Source organism: Ascaphus truei, chromosome 12 (assembly GCF_040206685.1).
Source record: "Ascaphus truei isolate aAscTru1 chromosome 12, aAscTru1.hap1, whole genome shotgun sequence".
In the NCBI taxonomy this organism is placed as follows: Eukaryota; Metazoa; Chordata; class Amphibia; order Anura; family Ascaphidae; genus Ascaphus; species Ascaphus truei.
The window spans coordinates 2,886,181-2,911,676 of NC_134494.1; the positions used below are offsets into that span (position 1 = coordinate 2,886,181).

General features: G+C 42.9%; 2 protein-coding genes across 4 annotated transcripts in view; both read right to left on the reverse strand.

Annotated features, from left to right (window-relative positions):
• LOC142464319 (uncharacterized) overlaps nucleotides 1-25,496 on the reverse strand; it is a 582,685-nt gene that overhangs the window by 193,599 nt on the left and 363,590 nt on the right. The gene's annotated exons all lie outside the window — the stretch shown is intronic.
• Nucleotides 13,857-24,504, reverse strand: LOC142464314 (uncharacterized). The gene has a single exon (XM_075567801.1). It carries the CDS (start codon nucleotides 24,256-24,258, stop codon nucleotides 23,179-23,181), a length of 1,080 nt encoding a protein of 359 aa, XP_075423916.1. The 5' UTR covers nucleotides 24,259-24,504; the 3' UTR covers nucleotides 13,857-23,178.

Sequence of the window (25,496 nt, forward strand, 5' to 3'; positions counted from 1 at the left end):
CCTCGGTGTAGGTCTTGGGCTTTTTATCATACACAAAAGCCATCACCGCCGGCGGGCACTGCTGCATGAGCTGCTCCTGAAAAATGAGGTCCAGCAGGCGTTGGTAAGTCCTGGCCTCAGAGCCCTCCACCCAGTGTAATCCGTACAAAGCCATGCGGGTCACATAAGTGACATAGGTCTCCTGAGGGTGCCTCTCCTCCAGCCGGAACTTACCCCGGTAAGCTTCAGGGGTAAAACCGTGCTGAAACAGCAAAAGTTCTTTCAGGTGGTCATAGTCATCAGCGAACTCATCTGTAAGGGCCATCAAAGTCTGTTTAGCCAAGCCAGAGAGTAGCAGGTCCAGGCGTGCAACCCTATGCTGGGGAAGCACCCCGTACCACCGGCACTGCGTTTCAAAGTTCCTTAAAAACATGTCAATCTGATCAGTGCCCTCCACATACTTGGTGAGACTGTGCTTGTCCAGTTGGAGTCCATCTTTGGGGGGTCGAACTGGGGGGCAATAAGCGGGTCTGTTTACTGCCATAGAGATAAACTTTAGCCGCTCCTCCGCTGTCCCTCGGTCTCCCCACGTTGTAATCAGTGCCAACATTTCAGGGGTAAACGGGCTGGTAGCCGCAGCCATCAGCACCCCTCCTGTTGCACTTGTCCTGGGGGGGTACACTTGGTCCCTCCCCAGGATTCTGCCGGCCCTGGGTTCAGTCCTTGATCTCCGGGCGGCTGTACAAGGGCAAGCTGAGCTGTCTCCAGCACCTCTGAATGCTCGGCTTCATAGGCTGTGATTGCGGCAACCATGTCCTCAACCTCTTGGTCTGCATATTCCAGTCCATAGGCATGGCACTTTTCTCTTTGCTGAGTTCTAGTTCTCAGGTAATAGATGCTCTCCTCGTCACTCATGGTTCTGGGTCGCAGCAGTGAGGTGGTGTGACAACTTGCGTTACTTGTTGCACTACTGTGTGTTCAATATCTTTAGTCCCAGGAACTTGCAATTACCATCAAGTTCCCACTGGATCACAGTACCCCGCAGAATACTGTAATCCAGGTCCAGTTCTGTCCCGCCAGCTGCCACCAGTTTTATTAATACGCCTGTGACGATAGCTTCCACAGGCTTATTAATATTACACACAAAAATAACTGGGTTTGAACTGAACGAGGCTTAAGATATAATAAAGTGATTTTATTCCTTAGGATAGGTGAACACACGAGATAATACAGTAACAAACAAGAAGTACACTTACTTAGGGGTTGGGGAATGAGAAGTATGATGTAGCATTTCTCTCAGCAATCAGGTAATCATTCAGGTGATATCAGGTAACCATATCAGCAAACGAAGACAAAAGATAGAGGGTGGACAGCTAGTTTATAAACCTTTTGTCCCTCTATCTGTAACAATAAGTACCTGTGATTGGTTTTCAATTACCTCCAGCCAATCTTTAACATGGGAACACATTTCAACACATGCCCCCCTGCTAGCTGGCACATGCGCAGTAGAACTCTGGAGTCTCATTTCTGTAGCCCCACATATGCAAATGGAATGCCAGCCGGTCTATCCATTTGGCTTTCTGGCAGGAAAACCTTTGTTGGAAGGTGTTAAATGGAACACTTAAAAACTGCTCTGGTCTGAGCCTTCTCCGCCCACAGGTAAACAGTGGGGGTGACCAAACCCTTTGAACAATACTTAAGTCCTAGACATTGGGTCGCCTCTAGGGCCATCTGCAACCTTATGGCCAAAGGAATTTCCTCTGGAACTTATCCATACCTTAAAACACAGTATTAAGCATAAAACATAAACATATTAAAATATCCGGTTCCGCTGGGTCTAGCAGGTCCAAACTTCCCAGTTCTCATTGCCAGAACTGGGACACCATATGGTCCAAAAAGAGACTTGCTACGACCTTTGGAACCGGAGATACACAAATGCACACTAAATAATTTTTCATTTTAATACAGAAATCTCCGCTAAAAGAAATCTCAGCTTTTCACTAAATCCCCATTGAAAAGAACGGGCAGCTCTGCCATAGACTTTCAATGGTAAATCGCCGCCATTGAAGTCAATGGGGTTTTTCTGCCATTGAAGTCTATGGGAAAAAGTCCTGAACTTTCAAGGGGGTCCATACTCCGTCGGGTTGGTCCAAGCGGGTCAAGGATGGTTCTGCAGTGATGCTGGAACAGTGGCTACAGATACCCCAAACCTTGATCCGCTGAGCCCTCCGGAACCGGAGATATGGAGTACCAAATTTCAGCTTTTTCCACTTAGTCGTTTTTCAGAGCCGGTTCTGCCGCCGCCGGCAAAGCCTATGGCGCGACCCGCTCTATCTGGTTCAACCCTTATCGGGGGTCCAGGATTCTGGGACCCGGTTGTGGTCGAGTGGGGGGAAGGCTAGGAACTAGGGGCAAAAAGAATTTTATTTCTTGGTGCCCTAGAACTGTTTATTCCCACGCCAATTGACGTTGAACTTGACTCAAGTGATTTTAGCTCTTTTTTAGACATTGTATCCGCTTTGCGGTTTGCAGTCTGGACGGCAGCCAACTCGTTCTTCGAAAGGGTACCTTGAGGAATCTCCATTGAAGTCAATGGGCCCATTGACTTTCAATGGGAAACCGCTGCTCTCCCTCTCGGACGCCACCTGCTGGTCTTTACAGGAAACAGGACTAAAACAGCACAATTCTCCATTGAAATGCATTGAGTCCTAATGGCGGCCAAAGGGGACCTGCAAAATGGTGCCTGAAAAGGTGGGAAAACTACACAAAGAGCTATAATCATTAAAGAACTATTAACCCTTGTGCTCCCGGATGGATTCTAGTGTGTGTGTGATGCAGACACTAATTAAACCAGACATTACAATGGAACAGGGGAACAGGGGAAAATACATTTACAGGTTATAACAGGGGTTAAATCACAGTTCTGGACCTCAGCCCAGTTAACCCCTTGTCTCCGTGGTGAGAACAGGGGGTGGCCAAATGGGGTGCAACCCATTTAATACCGGGCCACCCCCTTTCTCCCTCTACACTCACCCTCTCTGTATAACTCTCAACAGTGTGTGTCTGGCAGCATGGGTGGGGGTGAATCGCTGTATCACTTCCTGACTATACAGGCTAGGCTAATTAGCTCATTAACTCACAGCTTTACAGACCTTTCCAGAATGATTAACTCTATGAGAGCTGTAAAGTCCCACAACTGCCCCATTCTAGTAGCCCTTAGGGGGCAGTGACGGCATCACAGTGTATATATATATATATATATATATATATATATATATAAATATGTGTGTGTGTGTGTATATATAAATATGTGTGTGTGTGTGTGTATGTGTATATATATATATCCCTTGGTTGTTTTCACCCCTGTACTGATTGTATTATACTGTATGCTGTTGTTGTTTCCATTATGTAACTTCAGTGGCCATTTTATATTTTAATAAATTAGTATGTTTATTCAACCTTGTTTGTTTATGTCTATATGTTGAGTTCTTTATATGTGTGTTAGTTAGTGTTGTAAGTTTGTTAGAGTTATAGATTTTATAACTAGCAGTGTTAACTATGATTTTTCTTTGTGTTTAACTCCACATATCACGGGATGTTATCCACGGAGCTCAAAGTCGATCCAGGTGTACAGAATTTGATACCTTACGAGGAGTCTAACACCTTAACTGTACACATTTTTGACCCTAACCTGCTCCCCCGCCCACGAGACGTCTACGATGGTGGGTGAAAAAGGCTTATATGGGTTCCATGTAAAATGGTTTTCAGACAAAAGGTGACACGGTGTGCTCATTTTCATGTTATTTCCCAGAATCCCTTGCTGCAGTGGAAGCACTGTATGCCAGGTGATAATGGTGAAAGGCAGGGTTGCAGACATGTAAATATGCTCAGAAGTAATCTTTTTATTTGCTATTTGGTGGAGGTTTCCTGTTGCCTTTTTCACCCACCATAACTTAAAATGTGATAGTATATATTACACATACACTAACAGATTGACCTAGGCGCAAAAATAAAGAAAGGGGGTACGACGACATAGGGTAGTATGTCCTGAAAATAAATGAGGTAAGTATTGCACTCACATTGGATAGTTTTAGCATGCGTCTCTCCAAATTATTGGATCAGGGACAGTACTGAATCCCTTGGTACCACTGAAACCGAAATCCCAGGATAACACAATTGATTACTTGCTCCTGATGTCCCCGTCTCAAGCAGGGTTGGTGGTCTTTTTAACTTGAGATAAACCAAAGACCGTCAGCCACATGATTGGGATCACCTCCACTTTTTCTGTATACACTGGCGACACACTTTATTCGAGCTCGGCTAGTCCCACGAATTCGGGTATACCCGGGTGTATTGAGGTTTGTGACTGTTTTCTGCCCGAGTGCATTGAGGTATTTTCAGGCAGGGATTGAAGCATTTTATTCCCGCTGGCTGCAATACTGCACAGTATATATATATATACTGCATTACAATTCATGAATTTATGCCATCTGGTAGACACGCGAAGCATTGCAGCCTATTAAATCCTAATCATTATCATTTAACAGATCAGCCGCCCGTCAGCCAGGCATGAACCCAGGCTGGGAAGGCAAACGCAACGGGGCTTGTCAGAGGTGAGGAGCGGTGCATTCCAGGTATCTGCCAGGTACATACTGGGTATTTGCTCGAATAAAGTGTGTCGGTGCAGTAGGGCTCGATCACCCGCAGTTTTTGGACTCCATATATAGAGGAAGGTTATAGGAAACAGACATAGTGTAACTCAATTTTAATTAAAATATATATAAAAAACAAATACACATCACACTCATGGATTAAACATTAGTTTTGTGCAGTTCTGAGTTTGCCCGACTTGCAGAGGTAAGTCTCTCACATTTCCTCTCTGCTTTTTGTGCCGCCACTCTGGCGTGCACACCATGCACGGCTCACAGTGAGTCTACTTGCATGTTACGTGTCTAGATGTGCTCTTCTCGCATGATTTGGATCCCTCAGCTGGAACGCCGGCTTCTCCTGCAAAACGGGTGCCGTCACTCTACTGCGCAGTCTCTCTACGTGTTTCACCTTAACGGCTTCTTAAGGGGTTAGTAGAATGGCTGTCCCTATCCATTTATATAGTCACCTACCTATCCATATTGATCAGTTTTCAGTATGTCCTTTTGGTCCATATAATTCAACAATGTCTACATTAACCTCCATTGGCTACATTCCAGGACTTTGATGTATAGAGGGTAGATTGCCTTTATCCATCCAACATTAAAAGTGTATACCAGTTTAAACACTATTTACACAACCATCTAATAAACAAAAAATGTATTGATCACAGTTTAAACACTACATTTTACACTGCATATTCATTAGAAAACTAGCCATATTATGGGGATGTTATGGACATATTTGAATGTATTCAAAGATATTAGGAAACACACATAAAATCATTATAAACACTTAGAAACACCAAGATCTATATTATGATGCTTAAGAATTAGATTAAGATGATGAATACTTATTAGGGAGCATACTAATCATTAACAATTAGCCAATCAAGGCACATGCACAGCAAAAATAACATCAGATTTATGTTTGCATCATAAATATCCTGAATCAGCGGAATGCAAACGTGAAGACCAGGGGGTCGAACAAGTGATGAGACACTGGAGGGGGGAAACAGAGATGTAGAATTTACAAAAAAGGAGATGTATTGGATACACAGATTGAAAACCCTAACACCAAGAGGACTCAATGTAGACATTGAGCTAGCAGTTTACCTGGTCTAACACGTATTCTTAGCACTTAACATACATGAGTTGATTACCCTGTAAGTACAGTAATTATTCTTAGGATACTCTCAAAGCTTCACCTAAACATATCTTATGGTTCTGAAAAATTATTCTTAAATTCAAAGCAGAAACCGTATTCACAGGACATAAGGATGTTTAAATTGAATATACGTCATATTTTATATATTTTAGTTATATGTTTTAATATCCGATGTTAAGAAAGATTAATGCTCTTCTTCAAATCTAGGCTTCCTTTTAGACTCCAATTTTGGATCATTTTATGTATGAATTCTTATTCCCAAACATGGGTTTCTGCTTGAATTGATTCATTCAAGCACTAAGAGTAGAAATAATATTATGTTTCTCTGTTTCCCGTTTCTATCAGAGTCCAAAGAATGGATGCTGCGTTGTTTGCTATATTAGTTAGATTTAGTTACTTATTATTTATGTTCAAAAGTTTGTAGCTTTCTTTGATTACTTTGTATAGCCTTAAGTAGTAGCAATTAGTAATGCGTTTGTCTTTTAGAAATATGAATACAATATACTGTACATTGTTGATATGAATAGCTAAAATCCTTCTTTAGCTTTTTACCTTTACTATTCCCCCAACTAAGCCCTGATTCTTGCAATCGTGGTTCATATACAGGCATACCCCGCTTTAAGGACACTCACTTTAAGTACACTCGCGAGTAAGTACATTTCGCTCAATAGGCAAACAGCAGCTCACGCATGCGCCTGTCAGCACGTCCTGAACAGCAATACTGGCTCCCTACCTGTACCGAAGCTGTGCACAAGCGGGGAGGCTATAGAGCCTGTTACACATGCGTTATTTACATCAGTTATGCACGTATATGACAATTGCAGTACAGTACGTGCATCAAAAGTGGGAAAAAGGGAGTGCTTCACTTTAAGTACATTTTCACTTTACATAGATGCTCCGGTCCCATTGCGTACGTTAATGCGGGGTATGCCTGTACCCAATATGTTTGCAATATGTAGGCTTTAATTCTGTGATTACCTTGTTCAACTGTTATGTAGATCTTCACATTTTTATATATAATACATTGATATAACTCACATATCTATTGATTTACATTTGGTTATTGAAGAGTGCATCAGTTACTCTTGTATTTTCCAATTGTTGAGCTATAATTTCCATTCGCCAATGACATTTTTGAACTGCCTTTATAAGTACAGCTAGATGTAGATGTAATTAGGACTCCTGACGAAGCTTGACAACGCAAGCGAAACACGTTGAGTTCAGTGCCGAGGAGAGAACTACTGGACTGGGAGTGGAACTCTGCTGAGGGCTACCACTGTTTCGTGGTGGCCGCATACGGAAGCAGCACCAGCCAGCAATCTTCCATATTACCTTCAAACCAATGGAAAAAAATATGCCTATGTCTCCTATAATAATTAGAATGGAGTTATTTTAAATTTTAAATGACTAGTAATTTTACATGCAAGTTGCTAATTGAGGTTTAATTAAAAGCAATGTCTTCATTAAAAGTACAATGCTAACAGAACAATATGGATGTATACTGCAGTTGATTATATATATATATAAATATATATATATACACACACACACACACACACACACACACACACACACACACACACACTGATTACAGTGCCGCAGTAAAGCGAGAAACTACCAGATATATACCAAAATGGTATAAGGCTACAATAGTATAAAGGTATTGGTTGGGAGTCAACAAAAATAGGAAATAAGGCAGACAAAAATAAATAATTAAAATGACTTGTGATCCTAACTAGGACAAACTACATACAGTACAAACACATGGACAAACAATGACATACAAATTGATACAACAAACAATAGGAAAGAGGGAAAGGATTGGGAAAAAACAAAGGGATATAAATGTCAAAAAAATGAAGAAAAAAAAAAAAAAAAAACATTCAGAATGATGTAAAGGCTGGAGGCTCCAAGCAGCTCATCTCAGGGAAAACCAGCTGCTTCAACCATCTATAAGACAAAGAAAGAAAAGCGCGGGCTCCATAGCGTGTCTGTAAAATTAGGTTTATAAGTGAACGGAACTAAAATGCAACTCACAAAGGTCGCATGGACTTGCGCATGATAGTACTGTAGCATGAACCGTAAGTAGATGTTTATGCCACAATGTGTACTGGAACAAGGTCCGCGTGACCCGCTGATTACGTGATTCCGCTTCTGAGTGTGCGTCGACAGACATTGCATCAAAGTTCCCCCAGGAATAGATGCTGCAAATTCTATAGTTCCACTGTTCCTGGCTTAGAGTAATACCAGCTCCCTGCAAACTGACCGGAGGCAAAGAAACACCATACGCGTTTCGTCAGATAAACGTGGGTTAGATTATGCACAGCCCCAATGGCCCTTTTCAAATCCATGATCAGTAATCAAATAATAACCCATAATGAGTTGGCAATTTGAACTTGGGTTGCTTATAAAATATGGCATACACAAAACAATGGGATACTGTAACGGAGTGCTCACCACAAACAATGCGCGACCGCGAGGCCGAGGTGGGATTGGATATCACACCAACCCACAGCTGCATAGGCGCATCTGGAGAGTTGATTGGTCGCGGAAGCCGGGTCGGGGAAGGAGAGGTCTGGGTGGTCAGTAATACTTGCCAAGGTCAGTGTTGGAGAGTAGCGGATCGTAGGAGGTACTTAGTCGTGGTCTGGATTGGAGAGGAGCGGATCGTCGAGGTACTTTGCCGAGGTCGGGATAGAGAGGTGCGGATCGTCGTACAGGAGAACAGAAGAGCGGAGTCCGGAGGAAAAGCTAACGTCAGGAGCAAAGATCAGGAAACACAAGACTGTGGAGGCAAGACAGCAGTGAACACTTCGCACGTAGGAAGATTTATGCTCAGCCGATGAACCAGTGGCACGGCTGAGCATATAAGGCATACTGGGACCAATGAGGACAATGCGAGAGTGAGTGCGTCAGTAGCGCCTGCTTTGATTGGCTGAAGAGGTGTAGGAGACAGGTGTGGGAAGGTACCTGTGCGTGTAGTGCGCACGCGCAACCCGGAGGCGGGACCAGAGGAGTCTGCATTAATTCTCACGCTTAACCGTGCACCCGTAGACCGGTGTGTCACGATGGATGCACTTATTAACAAATTTATATTTTGTGGCTCCCAATTAAGCAGAACAAGTTGAGCAAAATAAACTGAGATTTATTCCCTTGATAGGCAAACACACGACAACGGCAGAATACACTTAATAATTACACTTACTGGTATAGGAACAGAGAATAATGTCCAGAAAGGTGCAAAGCACCAGAAGATTGTCTTTTAAAATGTAGTCCTTTTGCAAGGGCATAAATTGCCAGCCCAATCTTTCTTTGAATGTGCAAAGTCTTTTCTGGTCCATTGGGGTTAATCAGATAACCCCCAGCAATCACAGTGTCCTAACGCAGAGTTTTGTCCTTGGTTCTGATGTAATAAGACTCTTTGCGTTCCAGGAATGTGCTGCTGCTCTTCTCCACTATTAGAAGGGTGTTGGAAATCCACTCACATGGTATAATGAAAAACGAAAGACAATGGGGATAGCCTGGGTGGCATGTATATAGGGTTTGAAAGCCTGTCTCCAACATACCCATCCAATCCCCCTCGTGGGAATTTTCTCATTTCCCAATCCCCTACTTGCCCACAGTTTGGAGTGGGCACTCTAGGGATTTCCTGTTCACACAGTCTGTGCGACAACGCCACCTTGGCTACTTAGCATACGTGCACTCCCCTCTTTACCTGGCCCCTTTCAGGCTGGAAGGGGGAACTCAGGATGTGAGCTAGCACAATTGGTCAACAGGATTTCCTATTTAGCATCCACCTGGCCAATTCACACCCACCTGACTCTGGGTCTTTGATATGCAACTTTCAGAAAGACTTACAGGCGTGGGCCCAGCATGTTACCTTTGAAGTTACCCAGCTCCTAGGTGTCAAAACATTTGGTTCTTGTGCATTACAAAGGCAGGCAGAAAAAATAGCATCCTGCCTTTTAAACTGCAACAGAAAGGCACTTTATCAAAAATATATGTTTCACTTATGACAAAGTTATATTTTTAATATGTGTGTGCTTGTGGGGTTACACTGAGGCTGCACACCAAAAATCAGGGTGCTGCCTCACTCCGTTCCTGACTTACCAGTCTTAATGGAACGGCTCCTGTGATTCAGTACTGCAGGTAGAGACTAGTCTGCAAAAAAGGGGACAACAATGCATAGAAGGGAAAAATAAGACATGTACAGGGCATGAAAAATTAACCCCTTCAACCCCAATCCGAAATAGGGGTAACCAGCTGAGCACACTGCCTTTATTAATGCGCTGATTACGCCCATTTTCGTCACACGTGGCTGGTAGATGACCCAGGTGACGCGCTGCAGGAAGCGGGATGAGGGTAGCGAGACTCACGGATCCTTACAGTATCCCCCCCCGCTTCAGGAGCAACCTCCAGTGGTCTCAATAATGGCTTGTGAGGGTACTTGGCATGGAAGATGTGAACACAAGCCTTGGAGCGTGAAGACGGTGGTGAGGAACCCAGGATCGTTCCTCGGGTCCGAAACCCTTTCAGTGCACAAGGTACTGAACCGATGCTCTTGAAATCCTGGAGTCCAAGATAGACTGGACCTCGTACTCTTGTTGGGCGTGTACGAGAACAGGAGCCGTACATGAGGAGGGATCGGGAAAGCGAGGATCTCGAACAGCTGGTTTCAGCAGGGACACGAGAAATACAGAGGGGATTCTCATAGACAGAGGAAGGCGTAGCCGGTATGTCACTGGGTTGACTTTTTCCGAGATGGTATATGGTCCGATGAACCTTGGTGCCAGTTTCAGTGTAGGGACCTTGAGCCTGACATTCTTAGAGGACAACCACACCCCGTCTCCTGGATTGAACTCTTGGGTCCTCCTTCAGTGACAGTCTGCCTGCGCCTTTTGTCTGGTAGTTGCCTTCTTGAGGTTCTCCTGGATCCCTTTCCACAAATTTTGAAGGTCGTCTGCTGCTGGTACCCAGGACGTGGGTGTAATAATGGGTAGAAGTGATGGGTGAAACCCATAATTAATTAAAAAGGGCGACTCCCTGGTGGATTCATTCCGCAAATTGTTATGCGTGAACTCTGCCAAGGGAAGGAGATCAGACCAGTCGTCCTGAGTGTCAGAGGAAAAACACCGGATGTATTGCTCCAGAGACGGGTTGGTTCGCTCAGTCTGACCGTTGGTTTGGGGATGATAACCCGAAGAAAAATGTAACGCTATTCCTAGTTGCTGGTAGAAGGAGCGCCAGAACTTGGATATGAACTGTGAACCTCTATCGGAGACTAAGGCCAATGGTACCCCATGGAGGCGAAAGATTTCTTTGATAAAGAGTCAGACAATTTGGGATAGTTGGGTAGACCTTTTAACAGAATAAAGTGAGACTGGTTGGAAAAGCGGTCTACCACAACTAAGATGGTGTTCATCCCTTTAGATACCAGCAGTTCGACTATGAAGTCCATGGTCAAGTGGACCGTCCGGGATGGGAAGCGGTTGAAGGAGTCCTGGTGGTTTATCCCGGGGAGTCTTATTCCGAGCACGTCGACCATGCAGCAACGAATTCTTTGATGTCCTTTTGAATGCCGGGCCACCAAAAGGTCCAATCCACGAGGTCGGTGGTCTTTCTAGTAGCAGGATGTCCTGAAGACTTAGAAGAGTGACCCCATTCAAGGACATTCTTCCGATGAGGTGGTGAGGTAAACAATCGCCCATCAGGAACTACGAGACCTTCAGGAATGTGAGACTGCTCTTGTACAATGTCTCTCAAGGCATCAAAAGTGTTGGCGGAAAGTATATATTTGAAGGGAAGAATAGGTTCCTGCTGATCCTCGGGTTTGTCGTCTACCAGGAACTGACGGGAAAGAGCATCGGCTGAAATTTTTAGAACCCGGAAGAAAATAGATAATAAAATTGAAACGGAAAAAGAAAAGCGGCCACCGGGCTTGATGAGCCCCTAAGCGTCGAGCGCCCTCTATATAGAGCAAGTTCTTGTGGTCGGTGAGAATAGTGATTGGGTTCTCTGTGCCTTCCAACAGATGTCATAAATACATTCCTCAATGATAACATATAAATAGTGCCCCAAATCCCCACAGTGCAACCTGTCCAATTAGTGTAGATGAAGTTCATGTGCTGAGTCAGTCCCTTTTAGCCAATCTCCATTCTGTGCTCCTCATCACCAGCTGTTGGTGTTTCTCCTTTGATAATGGTGTTCGTATCCTCCCTGCTCCTGTGCAGTCTGGCATCCATCTTGCTGACGTCATCATTCCTCGTCTCTGGCAGTTGGAACGCATCTTGGTCCTATCCTGCTGTTGCACGTTGTCTCCGATCGTGCGTTTCAAGTCCGCGCATGCGCGGTGGCAATCCGGTCGATCCTCTTCATCCCTGTACCCCTTTGGATCGCAAAAAGCGCAGATTATTGTAAAATCATTGCGCCTGCGATTGTCAATCATCCTGCGGTCCTGCAGGCTCGGGGGGGGGGGGGACAGCTGATCTCCAGTATCAACTTGGTCAAGTGGTTTAATCCTAGTACGTCATCTTCATCTGTCAAGCAGCGTGGTAGGATATCTTCATCACAAATGATCCATGATGTATAAGTGGAGGAGAAAGGGGAGGAACAGATCAGCAAACCACATATTGAACAGGCTGTGTGACATATAGTATCACCGTGATTAAGTGTTGATAATAAAAAATCTAAAAAAGGTTTGTCTTTGTCAATGATTTCAAATGCCTAACCCCAGAGGCACAGTATAAATGACCATATGTACTTACAGCAGGCAGTGGCAGCAACCTAAGGAAAAAATCATCTCTGCGCAATGAAACAGCCTAATGACAAAAAGTCATTTAGTCCATTTGGGTATACAGTATTTAAAAGTGATCGTCTGACATTTGTTAGTAAATTCACAACGGCCAGTGGTTTTATTAAAAACACATTGAAAAAACACTGGAAAGTTTTACAGACAGACGAAACACTCAAAGATGTATGTAAGGATTTCCCACGTTTTGCTTATAAACGTGGAGAGAATCTTAAAGACATCCTGATAAAGGCGGATAATGAAAAACATTACATAACACCACACTTCTTAAGTTTACCTAAAGTAGGTTGTTATAAATGCTATGGCTGTAGCATCTGTAACAGTTTGAATATAGGGGACAAGTTCTACCACCCTAGAAGTGGCAGATTGTATAAAATAAAGGAGCGCATCACCTGCACCACTACGAATATAATCTATATGATTAAATGCCCTTGTGGACTATGTTATATTGGTAAGAGCAGTCGCATGCTCAAAACTAGATTTATAGAACACAAGAGCAAAATCAACAATCATGCAGAGGACACAGCTCTCATTAAACATTGCTCTGACTTCAGTCACCCAATATCCTCACTAAAGTTAATGGGTATTGAGCATATTAAAAAAGCTAGGGCTGGTTTAGATAAGGATACACTATTACTACAGCGGGAATCCTTCTGGATCCATACATTAAATACTGTATACCCAAATGGACTAAATGACATTTTGTCATTAGGCTGTTTCATTGAGGAGAGATGATTTTTTCCTTAGGTTGCTGCCACTGCCTGCTGTAAGTACATATGGTAATTTATACTGTGCCTCTGGGGTTAGGCATTTGAAATCATTGACAAAGACAAACCTTTTTTAGATTTTTTATTATCAACACTTAATCACGGTGATACTATATGTCACACAGCCTGTTCAATATGTGGTTTGCTGATCTGTACCTCCCCTTTCTCCTCCACTTATACATCATGGATCATTGGTGATGAAGATATCCTACCACGCTGCTTGACAGATGAAGATGACGAACTAGGATGAAAACACTTGACCAAGTTGACACTGGAGATCAGCTGTGTCCCCCCCCCCCCCGAGCCTGCAGGACCGCAGGATGATTGACAATCGCAGGCGCAATGATTTTACAATAATCTGCGCTTTTTGCGATCCAAAGGGGTACAGGGATGAAGAGGATCGACCGGATTGCCACCTCGCATGCGCAGACTTGAAACGCACGATCGGAGACAACGTGCAACAGCAGGATAGGACCAAGATGCGTTCCAACTGCCAGAGACGAGGAATGATGACGTCAGCAAGATGGATGCCGGACTGCACAGGAGCAGGGAGGATACGAACACCATTATCAAAGGAGAAATACCAACAGCTGGTGATGAGGAGCACAGAATGGAGATTGGCTAAAAGGGACTGACTCAGCACATGAACTTCATCTACACTAATTGGACAGGTTGCATTGTGGGGATTTGGGGCACTATTTATATGTTATCATTGAGGAATGTATTTATGCCATTGTCACTTGAAAAAGACCACTAAGGTCGAAACGTCGTGTTGGCTCAATAAATGAGTTTAATTTGCTTAAATCCGCAGTGCCCTTTGTTCCTTTGTTCATCTGTCTAGGACTGACTGCAGGCTTTCGTGCAAACATTGGAGCACCGGTAATTGTATGTTTTTTCTATTTTGAGGTGTGCAGCATCACTCCATTTTTTCCAACAGATGTCTCCATCCCTCCAGGGATAACTTGATTGCTAAGAGTTCCCGGTCACCCACGTCATAATTTTGTTCCGTTTGAGACAATTGTTTTGAGAAAAATGCACAGGAGTGGAGTCTGCCTTGAGGTTTCCTTCTTTGATGGAGAATAGCACCGGCCCCGATGTCTGATGCATCTACCTCCACGGTGAATGGTAGCTTGTGATCCGGATGCATGAGGATAGGTGCAGAAATGAAGGCGGTTTTAAGGTGATCGAAAGCCTGGGTAGCTGCCGGCGACCATGAAGCGGGATTCGCACCTTTCTTAGTTAAAGCTGTGATGGGAGCTACCACAGAGAAATTTTGAATGAATCTGTGATAGCAGTTCGCAAACCCCAGGAAGCGCTCACAGCTTTGAAGGTAGTGGGACAAGGCCAATCCAGAACCGGCTTTACCTTAGCAGGATCCATGGTGAGATCTGTGTTGGAAATTATGTATCCTAAGAACGCTGTGGCAATTTGGTGGAACTGACACTTTTCTCGCTTGGCGAACAAATGGTTTTCACGTAGGCGTTGAAGTACCTGTTTGACATGGTTGACATGCTCCTGTTAGGACTTAGAAAAGATCATTATATCATCCAGATAGATGACGACAAATTGATTGAGCAGATCTCTTAAGATTTCATTAATGAAGTGTTGGAAGACGGCCGGGGCATTACAGAGACCGAAGGGTATGACGAGTTATTCATAATGACCGTCACAGGCATTGAAAGCCGTTTTCCATTCGTCACTTTGGCGGATCCTTACCAAATTGTAGGCCTCACGGAGGTCCAATTTAGTGAAGATGTTGGCTCTTTGGAGGCGATCGAAGAGTTCCGAAATTAATGGTAAGGGATAACGGTTTTTGATGGTGATCTTGTTAAGGCCTCTGTAATCAATACATGGTCGTAGCGACCCGTTCTTTTTCTTCACAAACAAGAAGCCTGCACCAGCTGGAGAAGATTTTCAAATAATGCCCCTTTGTAAATTTTCATGGATATACTCCTTCATAGCTTTAGTCTCAGGAAGGGAAAGTGGGTAAGAAGTTCTCCTGGGAGGTACAGAGCCGGGAAGCAACTCAATAAGACAATCGAAAGAACGATGCAGTGGTAAGAGATCAGATCAGGCTTTATAAAAACGTTGCAAAATTTGGCGTAGACCTCGGGCAATTTTACCTTCTCTTCTTTGGGAGCAGTAACCCCAAAAATACGGGGCACAGCGCAGTTCTTTGAACAAAATGGGCTCCACAGAACAGGTTCATTGTCAGACCAATCAATGCGTGGATTGTGAAGTTGCAGGCATGGGAGGCCAAGAATGACGTCCACCGAAGGGGTGTGGATGGCATCCAGCTGGATCTCTCCTGTGTGGTCCTCACCTGTACAAAAACGAAAGAGAACAGTCTGTAAAGAGATACAGTAGCGACATTGTTTATTGAAGCAAAAGCCGCCGGCTCCATGCGGCTGGGAAGCGGGTAGCCGCGGCGCGTGGCGGCGCACTGTGACGTCACAGTAACATGCGCGCCCGGCTTCCCCGTCTTCCACAGGCTTCCCCGACACCCCTGGAGATCAAATGAAGGTAAGCGGGGGTGCGGGGAAGCAGAGGGGCAGAGCAGGAGCCGGGTACGGGGTCGGGAAAGGAGGTAAATTGCGCGCGAAGTGGAGGGGGGGTGCGTGGGGGAAACGCGGCGGCGCGCGGTTGTTACTGGCGGCAGCTGGGGTAGATCTCGGCGTGCCGTCGTGATTTAGTGCAATAAACAATGTCGGTGCTGTATATACTGGTTGCAGAGGTCGACCACCAATATCTTCCAACCCCACAGGGCATTTCTTGCGAACGAGGGGGCAGAAAGGCCAGCACAGAAGTGTGGAAGCCCTCACCGTTAAGCGTAACAGGAAGCAAGATCCTAGTAGGCCGCAGTTTTGCTGTGATATGGGATGTAGAAAGTGTTCCCACTGTGATTCCCCTTGACCTCATTGGGAGTTGGCGTTTCCCGACTTGTGGGAGCAATAGAGTACCTGATGTCCGGGATTGACACAGTACAGACAGAGGCCAGCGTTACGTTAACGCTGTTTCTCGTTGAAAGAAAACTTGTTACCCTCAAGTTGCATAGGCTCTGGAATATCTGGCAGAAGAGGTTCAGCTATACCGGCATGGGAAGGAACCCTGAGAGTAAGCTGCCGATGATGGTATCTTTCAGTTCTCCTCTCCTGCATACGTTGATCAACGCGAATGCATATGGTGATGAGTTCCTCGAGATCGGTGGGACATCCTTTAAAATCTCAGTAAGACCTTGCCGGAAGACAGCAAGATGGGAGAAGCCTAGGCCAGGGCATCATCGGTGAGTAGTGATGTACTGTACGACACCTTGGATCTTTGAGAAATGAATCAAGAAGGCATTAGTTCACACTGTATGAAACATTGATTCAGAAAACCCCTGCACCCATGGGGGTTGCCACCATAATGGTTGGGTGTGGGAAGTCAGGGTTCAGATGAGGAAGACAGAGGCGTAGAAGCATAGAACCTTAGAACGGAACCCGCCGCATGCCCGGGGCCTTGCTGTACTAGATAATGATAACTAGTAGTAGTAATAAAGGGGATGAAAGTAACATATAAAATGTATATATGTGTGTGAATATATTAAAGAGGAATAGGGACAAATATAGTGGTGAGGGCTTGAAAACAAAGTAACAACTAAAAGGCCTTGGATGAAGGCAAGCGTCAGAACAAAGGGACCAGCAGGAAACACAAGGACAAATGGGGGCTAGATGAGCATACTGGTATCCAAACACTGATTCATCCCCCCAGGAGAGAGAGTACTCAGCATATAGATCCAATAGGTCTCGCTAAGGCATAACCTCTTGAATTTATCACATCCCAACAAGGAGGGGGAAATGTGTTCCAGCCCCATGATTGTTAAAGAGGCTGGATCCCTATTATGTTTGCTGGAGATATACTGTGTCCCTGATTGCCATGGATGACATTACGGCTATGCTCCAAAAATCTAGTGCTAAGTGCACGAAAAAGTATGGCCCACATATTGTGGGCCATAGGAGTATGACATCACATAGACGATAAATGACGATAGACAGCTTATGGTGCTTGCAAGTAATGCAACGTCCTCTACCACAAATGCAATTACCATGAGGGGGATTCCTTACATCATATTTGCCAATGTTCTCCACAGTCCTCAACCTACTTGGTGCCAACATATTTTTAATGTTTTTGGCCTGTCTGTATGTGACAGGTACCATAGACGGCAGAGTAGGACCCAACACTGTGTTACTGAAATGAATGCTCCAATACTTTTTGAGGACACCTATAATGGAAGATGCTGCCCGGTTAAATCTAGTAATAAAACGAGGGACATTTTCTTGAACAGAATCCAACTGATTAATGGTATCACATGAATGCTTTAAGGGGACCCCACCAGATGAGTGTATGTTCATAGTCATATATTTATTCTTGGATTGAGTCAATAGGCATGCCCTACTAACACATTTGACCTCTTCAAAAACCTCAAGAACCTGATCCCTGCTGTAACCTTTAGCAATGAATTTTTCCACCTAGATTTGACCCTGTTTGACAAATTCTTCTTGCGAAGTGCAGTTCCTCTTAATCCTGAAGAACTGACTCCTTGGAATATTGATTAACACACAAACCCAGCAAGTTCATTACCTGCAGCAAGATGAGAAGATACACCATTAAAAAGAGGGAGGTGACGTGAGCTCTGGGGGAGGTGCCACAACCTCCATACAACTGATTCCAGTCAGAAATTAATTAACACACAAACCCAGCAAGCTCAAACGCCCACACCCACCTAATATTGACTATATGTAATGCCACATAGAGTGCAACTGGGCTGCAGGTAATGAATCTATTATGGTTCTTCCCCCTCATACAAAGGTATAGGGAACAAATGCAGTGTAGTGTAGGACTTGCACTTATTATGGTTAACCTTTACGATTTGGTGTGCAAGCTTATGATGTTTTGGCCAAAATTTCTAACTAAAAAAACATATTTTATTATTAGCATTAGCATTGTTATTAGTACTGAAGCATCATTTCTTGTAATTATTACATGTATGTTTTGTCTTTTGGATGTAGCACTGGGCACCCCCTGTGTTTTGCTATATCCTTGGGATATTGTCCAGCTATTTCCGATGGTGATTACTAGAAGCGTGTCAAAAATTATTTACTGCAACTTCTTTAAAGTGTGTTCTCGAATAAATTTTTGAATCACCCGGACAGGTAAATAGTTCAAGATCGAGAAATTTGATTTTCACACGATCTATAACAAAAGTAAATTTAGGTCCCATATCGTTATTGTCAAATGCAATCAGAATTGCAGATCTTCCTCCTCACCATCCCAAATTAAAATGATATTATCGATGAAACGGCCATAGAAGACAAGGCTCGCCCCCAGCCCAACCTCTTTTACTTTAAATAAGGTTATTACACCATTTATCTAATTATGTAATACAATGTGCAAGTTAGAATAGGTCATTTCTGATCCCTCCCGATTTGGTTATATATCTGATGGTTTCTTGTCTCCTCCCTGTGAACATATACAGTTATCAGCTATCTCTTCATTTATTTAATGTAATTTTATTAATTTCTTACAGTAGTTGTACTATTTATGTTAGGAATCTATATTTTTCATTTTTATCAATTTATAAATGTTTTATTGGCGCAGCAATTCCGTATTGTTACTAACATTAGTATGCTTAGTTCTTGCATGTCCATCACTGGTATTGTTTTTATTGTATTTTATTTAAACGCTTCAGCTCTGCCTTCCATGTTATTTATGTTGTATCCCATTGTTTTGTGTATGCCATGTTTTATAAGCAACCCACGTTCAAATCGCCAACCCATTATGGGTTAATATTGGATTACTCATCATGGACTATAAAATGGGCCATTAGGGCTGTGCATAATCTAACCCTGATTAAGTCACTTTACGTTTATGTGACGAAATGCGTAGGGTTTCATCACCTGAGGTTTATTTGCAGGTAGTCGGTATTACTCTAAGCCAGGAACAGTTGAACTATAGAATTAATAAACACACAGATACCCAGCAAGCTCTTAAAAAATAAAACTCCCCGAGGTTTAAGCTCACCCCTTCCCACATTCCAAATGAACAAGTTTTTTTCATGCAGCTGGTTGTGACAGATCCAATGTGATCGTTCTTCCTTTAATTATAGAGGTAAATAAGAATTTTAATCAGTGTTAGGACCGGCGATATTTGGTTATGTCTTGATGTGGCTCGCAGGCTTAAATGCTGTGGCCAAAGGGTTTAACTAAACGAGTCTTTTTCAAGAGATATCTCGGTATTTCACTGTGTATTTTTGTCATATTGGATGTAGCTCTGGGCTTCTTTGTTTTTTGTTGTGAACTATAGAAACTGCAGCATCTATTCCTGGGGGAACTTTGATGCAACATGTGTCGACACGCACCTGGAAGCGGAACCACGTCTTCAGCAGGTCCACGAGGACCTTGTCCCAACACACATCGTGGCTTTAACATCTACTTACGGTCCATGCTACAGTACTATCATGCGCAAGCCCTAGTGACCTTTGTGAGTTGCATTTTAAATCTTTTCACTAATAGATCCCTGATGACACCACAGGCATGTGGAGAAAAGCATAGGATTGGTAGCAGCAGGCACAATCTTGTGGCTAACTCCATAGTTGTCCAAGACCTCGAGTCATATTCCAGTACCCAGCGACCTGCCCCGCAGCAGCTCAGAACTACGGGCACAAATGGAGCAAGTAGTTCCGGGTCGTTGACATCCCATAAGGGAGGTTGCCATAGGAACGATGACGCCAGTCAGGCAGTGAGGAGTCATGAGCTCTGGGACACGGAACAGCCGACTATCCATGAAGGAGGAAAAGACACTGGAGTACAAGTTACCAGGCAATTATACTTTTCAACTTTTTTGTGTGAGTGCACTATTTTAAATATTTTTGTTATTATTGCATTTGATTATAAAGGATCTACACTATATTTGCACCCCCCATTTTTTCATTTTGTTTTTGAGATACATTTTCAAAGAAAGTAAAAGAGTCCCTAGGTTTTTTTGCATTAAGAAAACCTCCGAGTTGTAAGAACCGAAATGCCTTTCCTGCGTTTTGTCTGTGAAAAAGGTTTGCATGGGTCTAAATCTGCTTCTACTCACTAGATCTCTTAAACGAGTCACCCTCACTGCCTGCGAATGTTAAGTCTATTCTAGATACACCTGGAGCAAAATCAGGGTTACTGTAGAGATGTCATTGGGGAATTAGAATCTGTAAGGCTCTTGTTGATAGCGTATAACCTCCAGCATTTCAAGGAATGTATTATAGTAGGAAGTGTCTCCAATTTCTCCTTAGTCTTACTGTAGATGGTGGAAACCATAATATAGATTGGTTGCTTAAGGGACTCAGCAGATCAGATTCGAGCTGAACCCATCTTCTAAGGGTACTGTTCGCGTGCCAATTTACCAGTTGACTGGCTTGTGCTGCCCCATAATAAGAGAATATACTTGGTTTGGCTAATCCACCCCTCGCTGTTGATAGTGACATGGTCTGTTTGTTTACCCTAGGCCTTTTTCCAGACCATATAAAGCTTGTGATTTTTTTTTAGAGATTGATAAAATATTTAGTTATTAAGGGAATTGGGTGAATCTGGAATAGATATAACAAACGGGGAAGTACATTCATCTTGATAGACTGAATTCTACCCACCAAGGATATCTTAAATTTTGACCAGTTAAGTTCTTTAATTATTGTCTGGATAATTGCCGGATAATTTGCTCTATATATGACTGTGTTACATTTACCCCTAAGTAGAGGTTGTTATGCAACTTCCATTTATAGTTGAAGTTAAGTAAAATGAGTTTGATGATCTGGAGATGGAGATTTACATTTAGCACCTCCAATTTATTATTAATCTTGAACCCTGAGAGGGAGGTGAATCTTTCTAGTTCACCGATTAAGAAGGGCCGTGAGGTCAAAGGCCTGGAGATTGTTAGGAGGATATCATTTGCAAATAAGGACATTTTGTATTCAGAGTTTGCTATATTAATTCCTATTATGTCTGTGTTGGCTCTGATTTTGGCTGTCAGATGTTCCACTGACAGAGCAAAGAGGAGGGGGTAAAGTGGACAACCCTGTCTAGTTCCTCCTCAGATATCTATTACAGTATTTCTGATATTGTTTCCAAACACTTTATTTTGGCTGTTGGAATTGTGTATAGTGACAGGAGATCAGTGAGGACGGGGCCGCTGAAACCAAATATCTCAAAAGTGGCTCTTAAACAGGATCAATTCAGCCAAACGCTTCTTCCGCGTATAGGGCCAGCACCATCATGGGAACATTATGTTTTTTGTAGAATGCTATAACATATATAGCTCTTCTCGTATTGTCGGCTGCCTGTCTGGTTGGTATAGAACCCACCTGGTGGTTGTGGATGAGACCCGGTAAAAATGCATTTCATTTTGTGGCACGTATTTTAGAGAAAATGTTAATGGCGATATTAAAAAGCGAAATAGGTCTATAGCTATTGCAGCTTGCAGGGTCTTTACCCGCTTTGTGTATTATTGATATTGATGCCTGTAGCATACTTGAGGGGAATTGTGCACCATGAAGAATAGTGTTATATAGTATTTGTAGGTGCAGGATTAATATTTTGGTGAGTTTTTTTATAGTAAATATTTGAGTAGCCACCTGGCCCCGGGGCTTTTGAGAACTTAAGTAACTCGGTTTGTTTAAAGAGATTATATCCTGCCGACGAAAATGTTGTGTAATTTTTCAGTTATTTTGGGGTACCTTGCGTTTGCCAGTCCCTTTTAAGCTTGGGAGCAGATCCCTGTTTTTGTACATCTTGGCAGAAGCTTAGTTTGACAAGAAACTCATCTCCGTCCTCTCGGTTTTTGTGGAATTCTCCCTCTCGAGACACAATCAACTTGAATGGGAAACCCCATCTATATCTAATATCTCTCGGTCGGAGGATGTCCGTTATGGGTTTCAGCAATCTCCTTTGGGTCAGCGTGGCAGGAGCCAGGGCAGGGAATACATGGAGTCTCATTTTCTATTGGGCCAGGTTCTGAGGTAATCTAATTTTCTACCAGAGTTTTGCTTTTGTTTTAAAATAGTGTAGACGGAGTACCACAGCCATAGGCTTGTCCATGTATGAAGGCCTTGATTTAAGGGCTCTGTGGAAGCAGTCAATTGCTAGGGATTCCGCTGAATTTTCTGGTGTGAGAATTTGAATCAACCAAGGGCGAAGGCCTCTGGATCCGATATGGCCTCCGGGATTCCTGATTCTTAGATTGTTTCGCCGACTCCTTTTGTAATTGTCTTCTTGCCTCTCCAAGACTCCTGCCATTTGGGCCTTTAGGCGTTCTAGATCTCTGGTAACTATGCTTGGTCCTTTATTATCTTGTCTGTCTTTCTTTCCAAAGCATCTGTCCATGAACCCAGCACAGAAACTTCATGCCTGGTCTCAGCTAATTCCGCCTGCAGAAGAGACTTGATATTTTTATAGAGGTCTTCTATATCTTTTTTTTTTGTGGAATTCTGGCTGAAAGGTTCTGAGTCCGATTCCGACTCTGAGTTCCCACGTGTAAGCAAGTCTCCCGGAGACCATTTTTTCAGAAAAACTCTGCCATCTCAGGGTGTAGGGTCCTTTTTGATTGCTTCGAGGGTGTCTTTGAGCTTTCCTGTACTTTATCCTCCTGGATTTATACTTTTTGGGTGGTTATTTTGCTAAGTTTATTTTAAAAAGTTCATGGTGCTAGCAGAACTTGCCTCTCAGGTGGCCATGCTGTTCAGTGCCGCGCATGCACCCCTATTTTGTGCTTTTTAGTAGTATTTTGTATATTTTTATATTAGTCATGAGAGGGGGACTTGACTAGTTGAATTATCTTGTTTGAAATTATTTGATTTTGACTAAAGCTTCTACTTTCAGACGCGTTATAAGGCTTCAACCCTATGTGGACTATTTGGTGTCTAACAAGATGCGATTTCGTACTGTAGCTTTTCCCACATTCAGAGCAGTTATAGGGTCTCACACCTGTGTGGATTCTTTCGTGTGTAACAAGATGTGATTTTCTACTGAAGCTTTTTCCACATTCAGAGCAGTTATAAGGCTTCTCCCCTGTGTGGATTCTTTGGTGTGTAACAAGATCTGATTTATTACTGAAGCTTCTCCCACAGTCAGAGCAGTTATAAGGCTTCACCCCTGTATGAATTCGTTGGTGTGTAACAAGATTTGATTTCATACTGAAACTTTTCTCACATTCAGAGCAGTTATGAGGCTTCACCCCTGTGTGACTTCGTTGGTGTGTAACAAGATATGATTTCTTACCAAAGCTTTTCCCACATTCAGAGCAGTTATAGGGTCTCACCCCTGTGTGGATTCTTTTGTGTGTAACAAGATCTGATTTTTGACTGAAGCTTTTCCCGCATTCATAGCAGTTATAAGGCTTCACTCCTGTGTGTATTCTTTGGTGTGCAACAAGATCTGATTTATTACTGAAGCTTTTCGTGCATTCAGAGCAGTTATGAGGCTTCATTCCTGTGTGGTTTCTTTGGTGTGTAACAAGATCTGATTTCCGGCTGTAGCTTTTAATACATGCAGAGCAGGTATAGGGCTTCACCCCTGTGTGTAATCTTTGGTGTCTAACAAGATGCGATTTCCGACTGAAGGTTTTCTCACATTCAGAACAGTTATAGGGTCTCACTGCTGTGTGGATTATTTGGTGTGCAAGAAGATTTGATTTCTGACTGAAGCTTTTCTCACATTCAGAGCAGTTATAGGGTTTCACACCTGTGTGGACTCTTTGGTGTGTAACAAAATGTGATTTCTTACTAAAGCTTTTCTCACATGTAGAGCAGTTATAGGATTTCTTCCCTGTATAGATTATGTGCTGTATAACATTACCATATGTCCCACTGTAGGTGTTCATGTCTCTGCTCTTTAAACCTTCTCCTTGTCGTGTCTGGTATTGTGGTATTTGTAAGTTTAGTAAAATCCTGTTGATGTATAGGAATTCTCTGTCAAGCTTCTTGTAATCTTGTTCTTATTGAAGTCCTTAAAACATATTTCCATTAACACCTCCTGTAATTTATGAAATTTGGGACATTTCTTACATTGCTTCTTGTTCACAGGTCAGTCATTTGCTGAAGATTCATCTATGGTGAGAAAATGTATGAATGTAACATTGCAATGCAACAAGGTACATTTGAATAAGAGATATATGTTCATTGAATTCAACCTTTACAAAATTCTACTTATGCAAGATACTGAATCATATAATTAAACAGTTACATTATTATATTTAAATTCACCCAGAGGAAGGCAAAGAAACACCCCAATGAATCATTTTACAATTGTGTCTCAAAAGTGGAAATAAATATTTCCTCCTCACTAAATTAATGGAAATCACATTTCTCCCTGTATCAATGTTCTTCATATATTGTTCTGTTCTGAAGGTATAAGTTATTGCAAAGTGAGCACATACAATAGTAGATGAGAAAAAGTTATTATCAAATAAGTTTTGTTGTACTTTCTCATATATTAACTCTTTAGTAGCTCAAGGGGAGAGCTAGCCATTGGCACCGTTGACGATCTCACCACTGACAGCTACAAAAGGGTAAATACACAGCTTACACTAAACTAACTGGGCTGATTAACTAAAATAGGAACAGACGTTCCTGTCGTAATGTCACAATTTCCCCTGATTTGAGCTACACTGCAATTGAAACTGGTTAACAAAAAGTGACCTAATAATGGTGCAAAACATATTCAACAGAACATGTAAGAAAAAATATACTTCCAAAGCTTATTGCTGCAAAGGTTATTCCCACCTTTCTCCTATGGGAAGAAATCCCTTTACGATTACTGCTATTAAATGTGTATGCTTAGATGTTTGCCACAACAATAAGCACAGGAAATATTATCATTATTTATTTGTAAAGCACCAACATATTCTGCAGCGCGGTACAATGGGGTACATGGAGTTATGTATATTACATAATCAGTTACATACAAGTAAGGACAAAAACAGATACAAAGAGGTAATGAGGAAACTAGAAGGTAAGGTGGCTGCTCATTGTAGGATAGATTGTGCCTAAGGCCACGGGCATGGTGCCTCGGGGCATGCTGAGCAGCGCTCCTGCTCAGCCTCGCCTGCTCAAGCTGGTG

Coding starts and splice junctions, on each gene's coding strand:
- LOC142464314 (XM_075567801.1), bottom strand. CDS start 24,258: ATGAACACCTACAGTGGGACATATGGTAATGTTATACAGCACATAATC.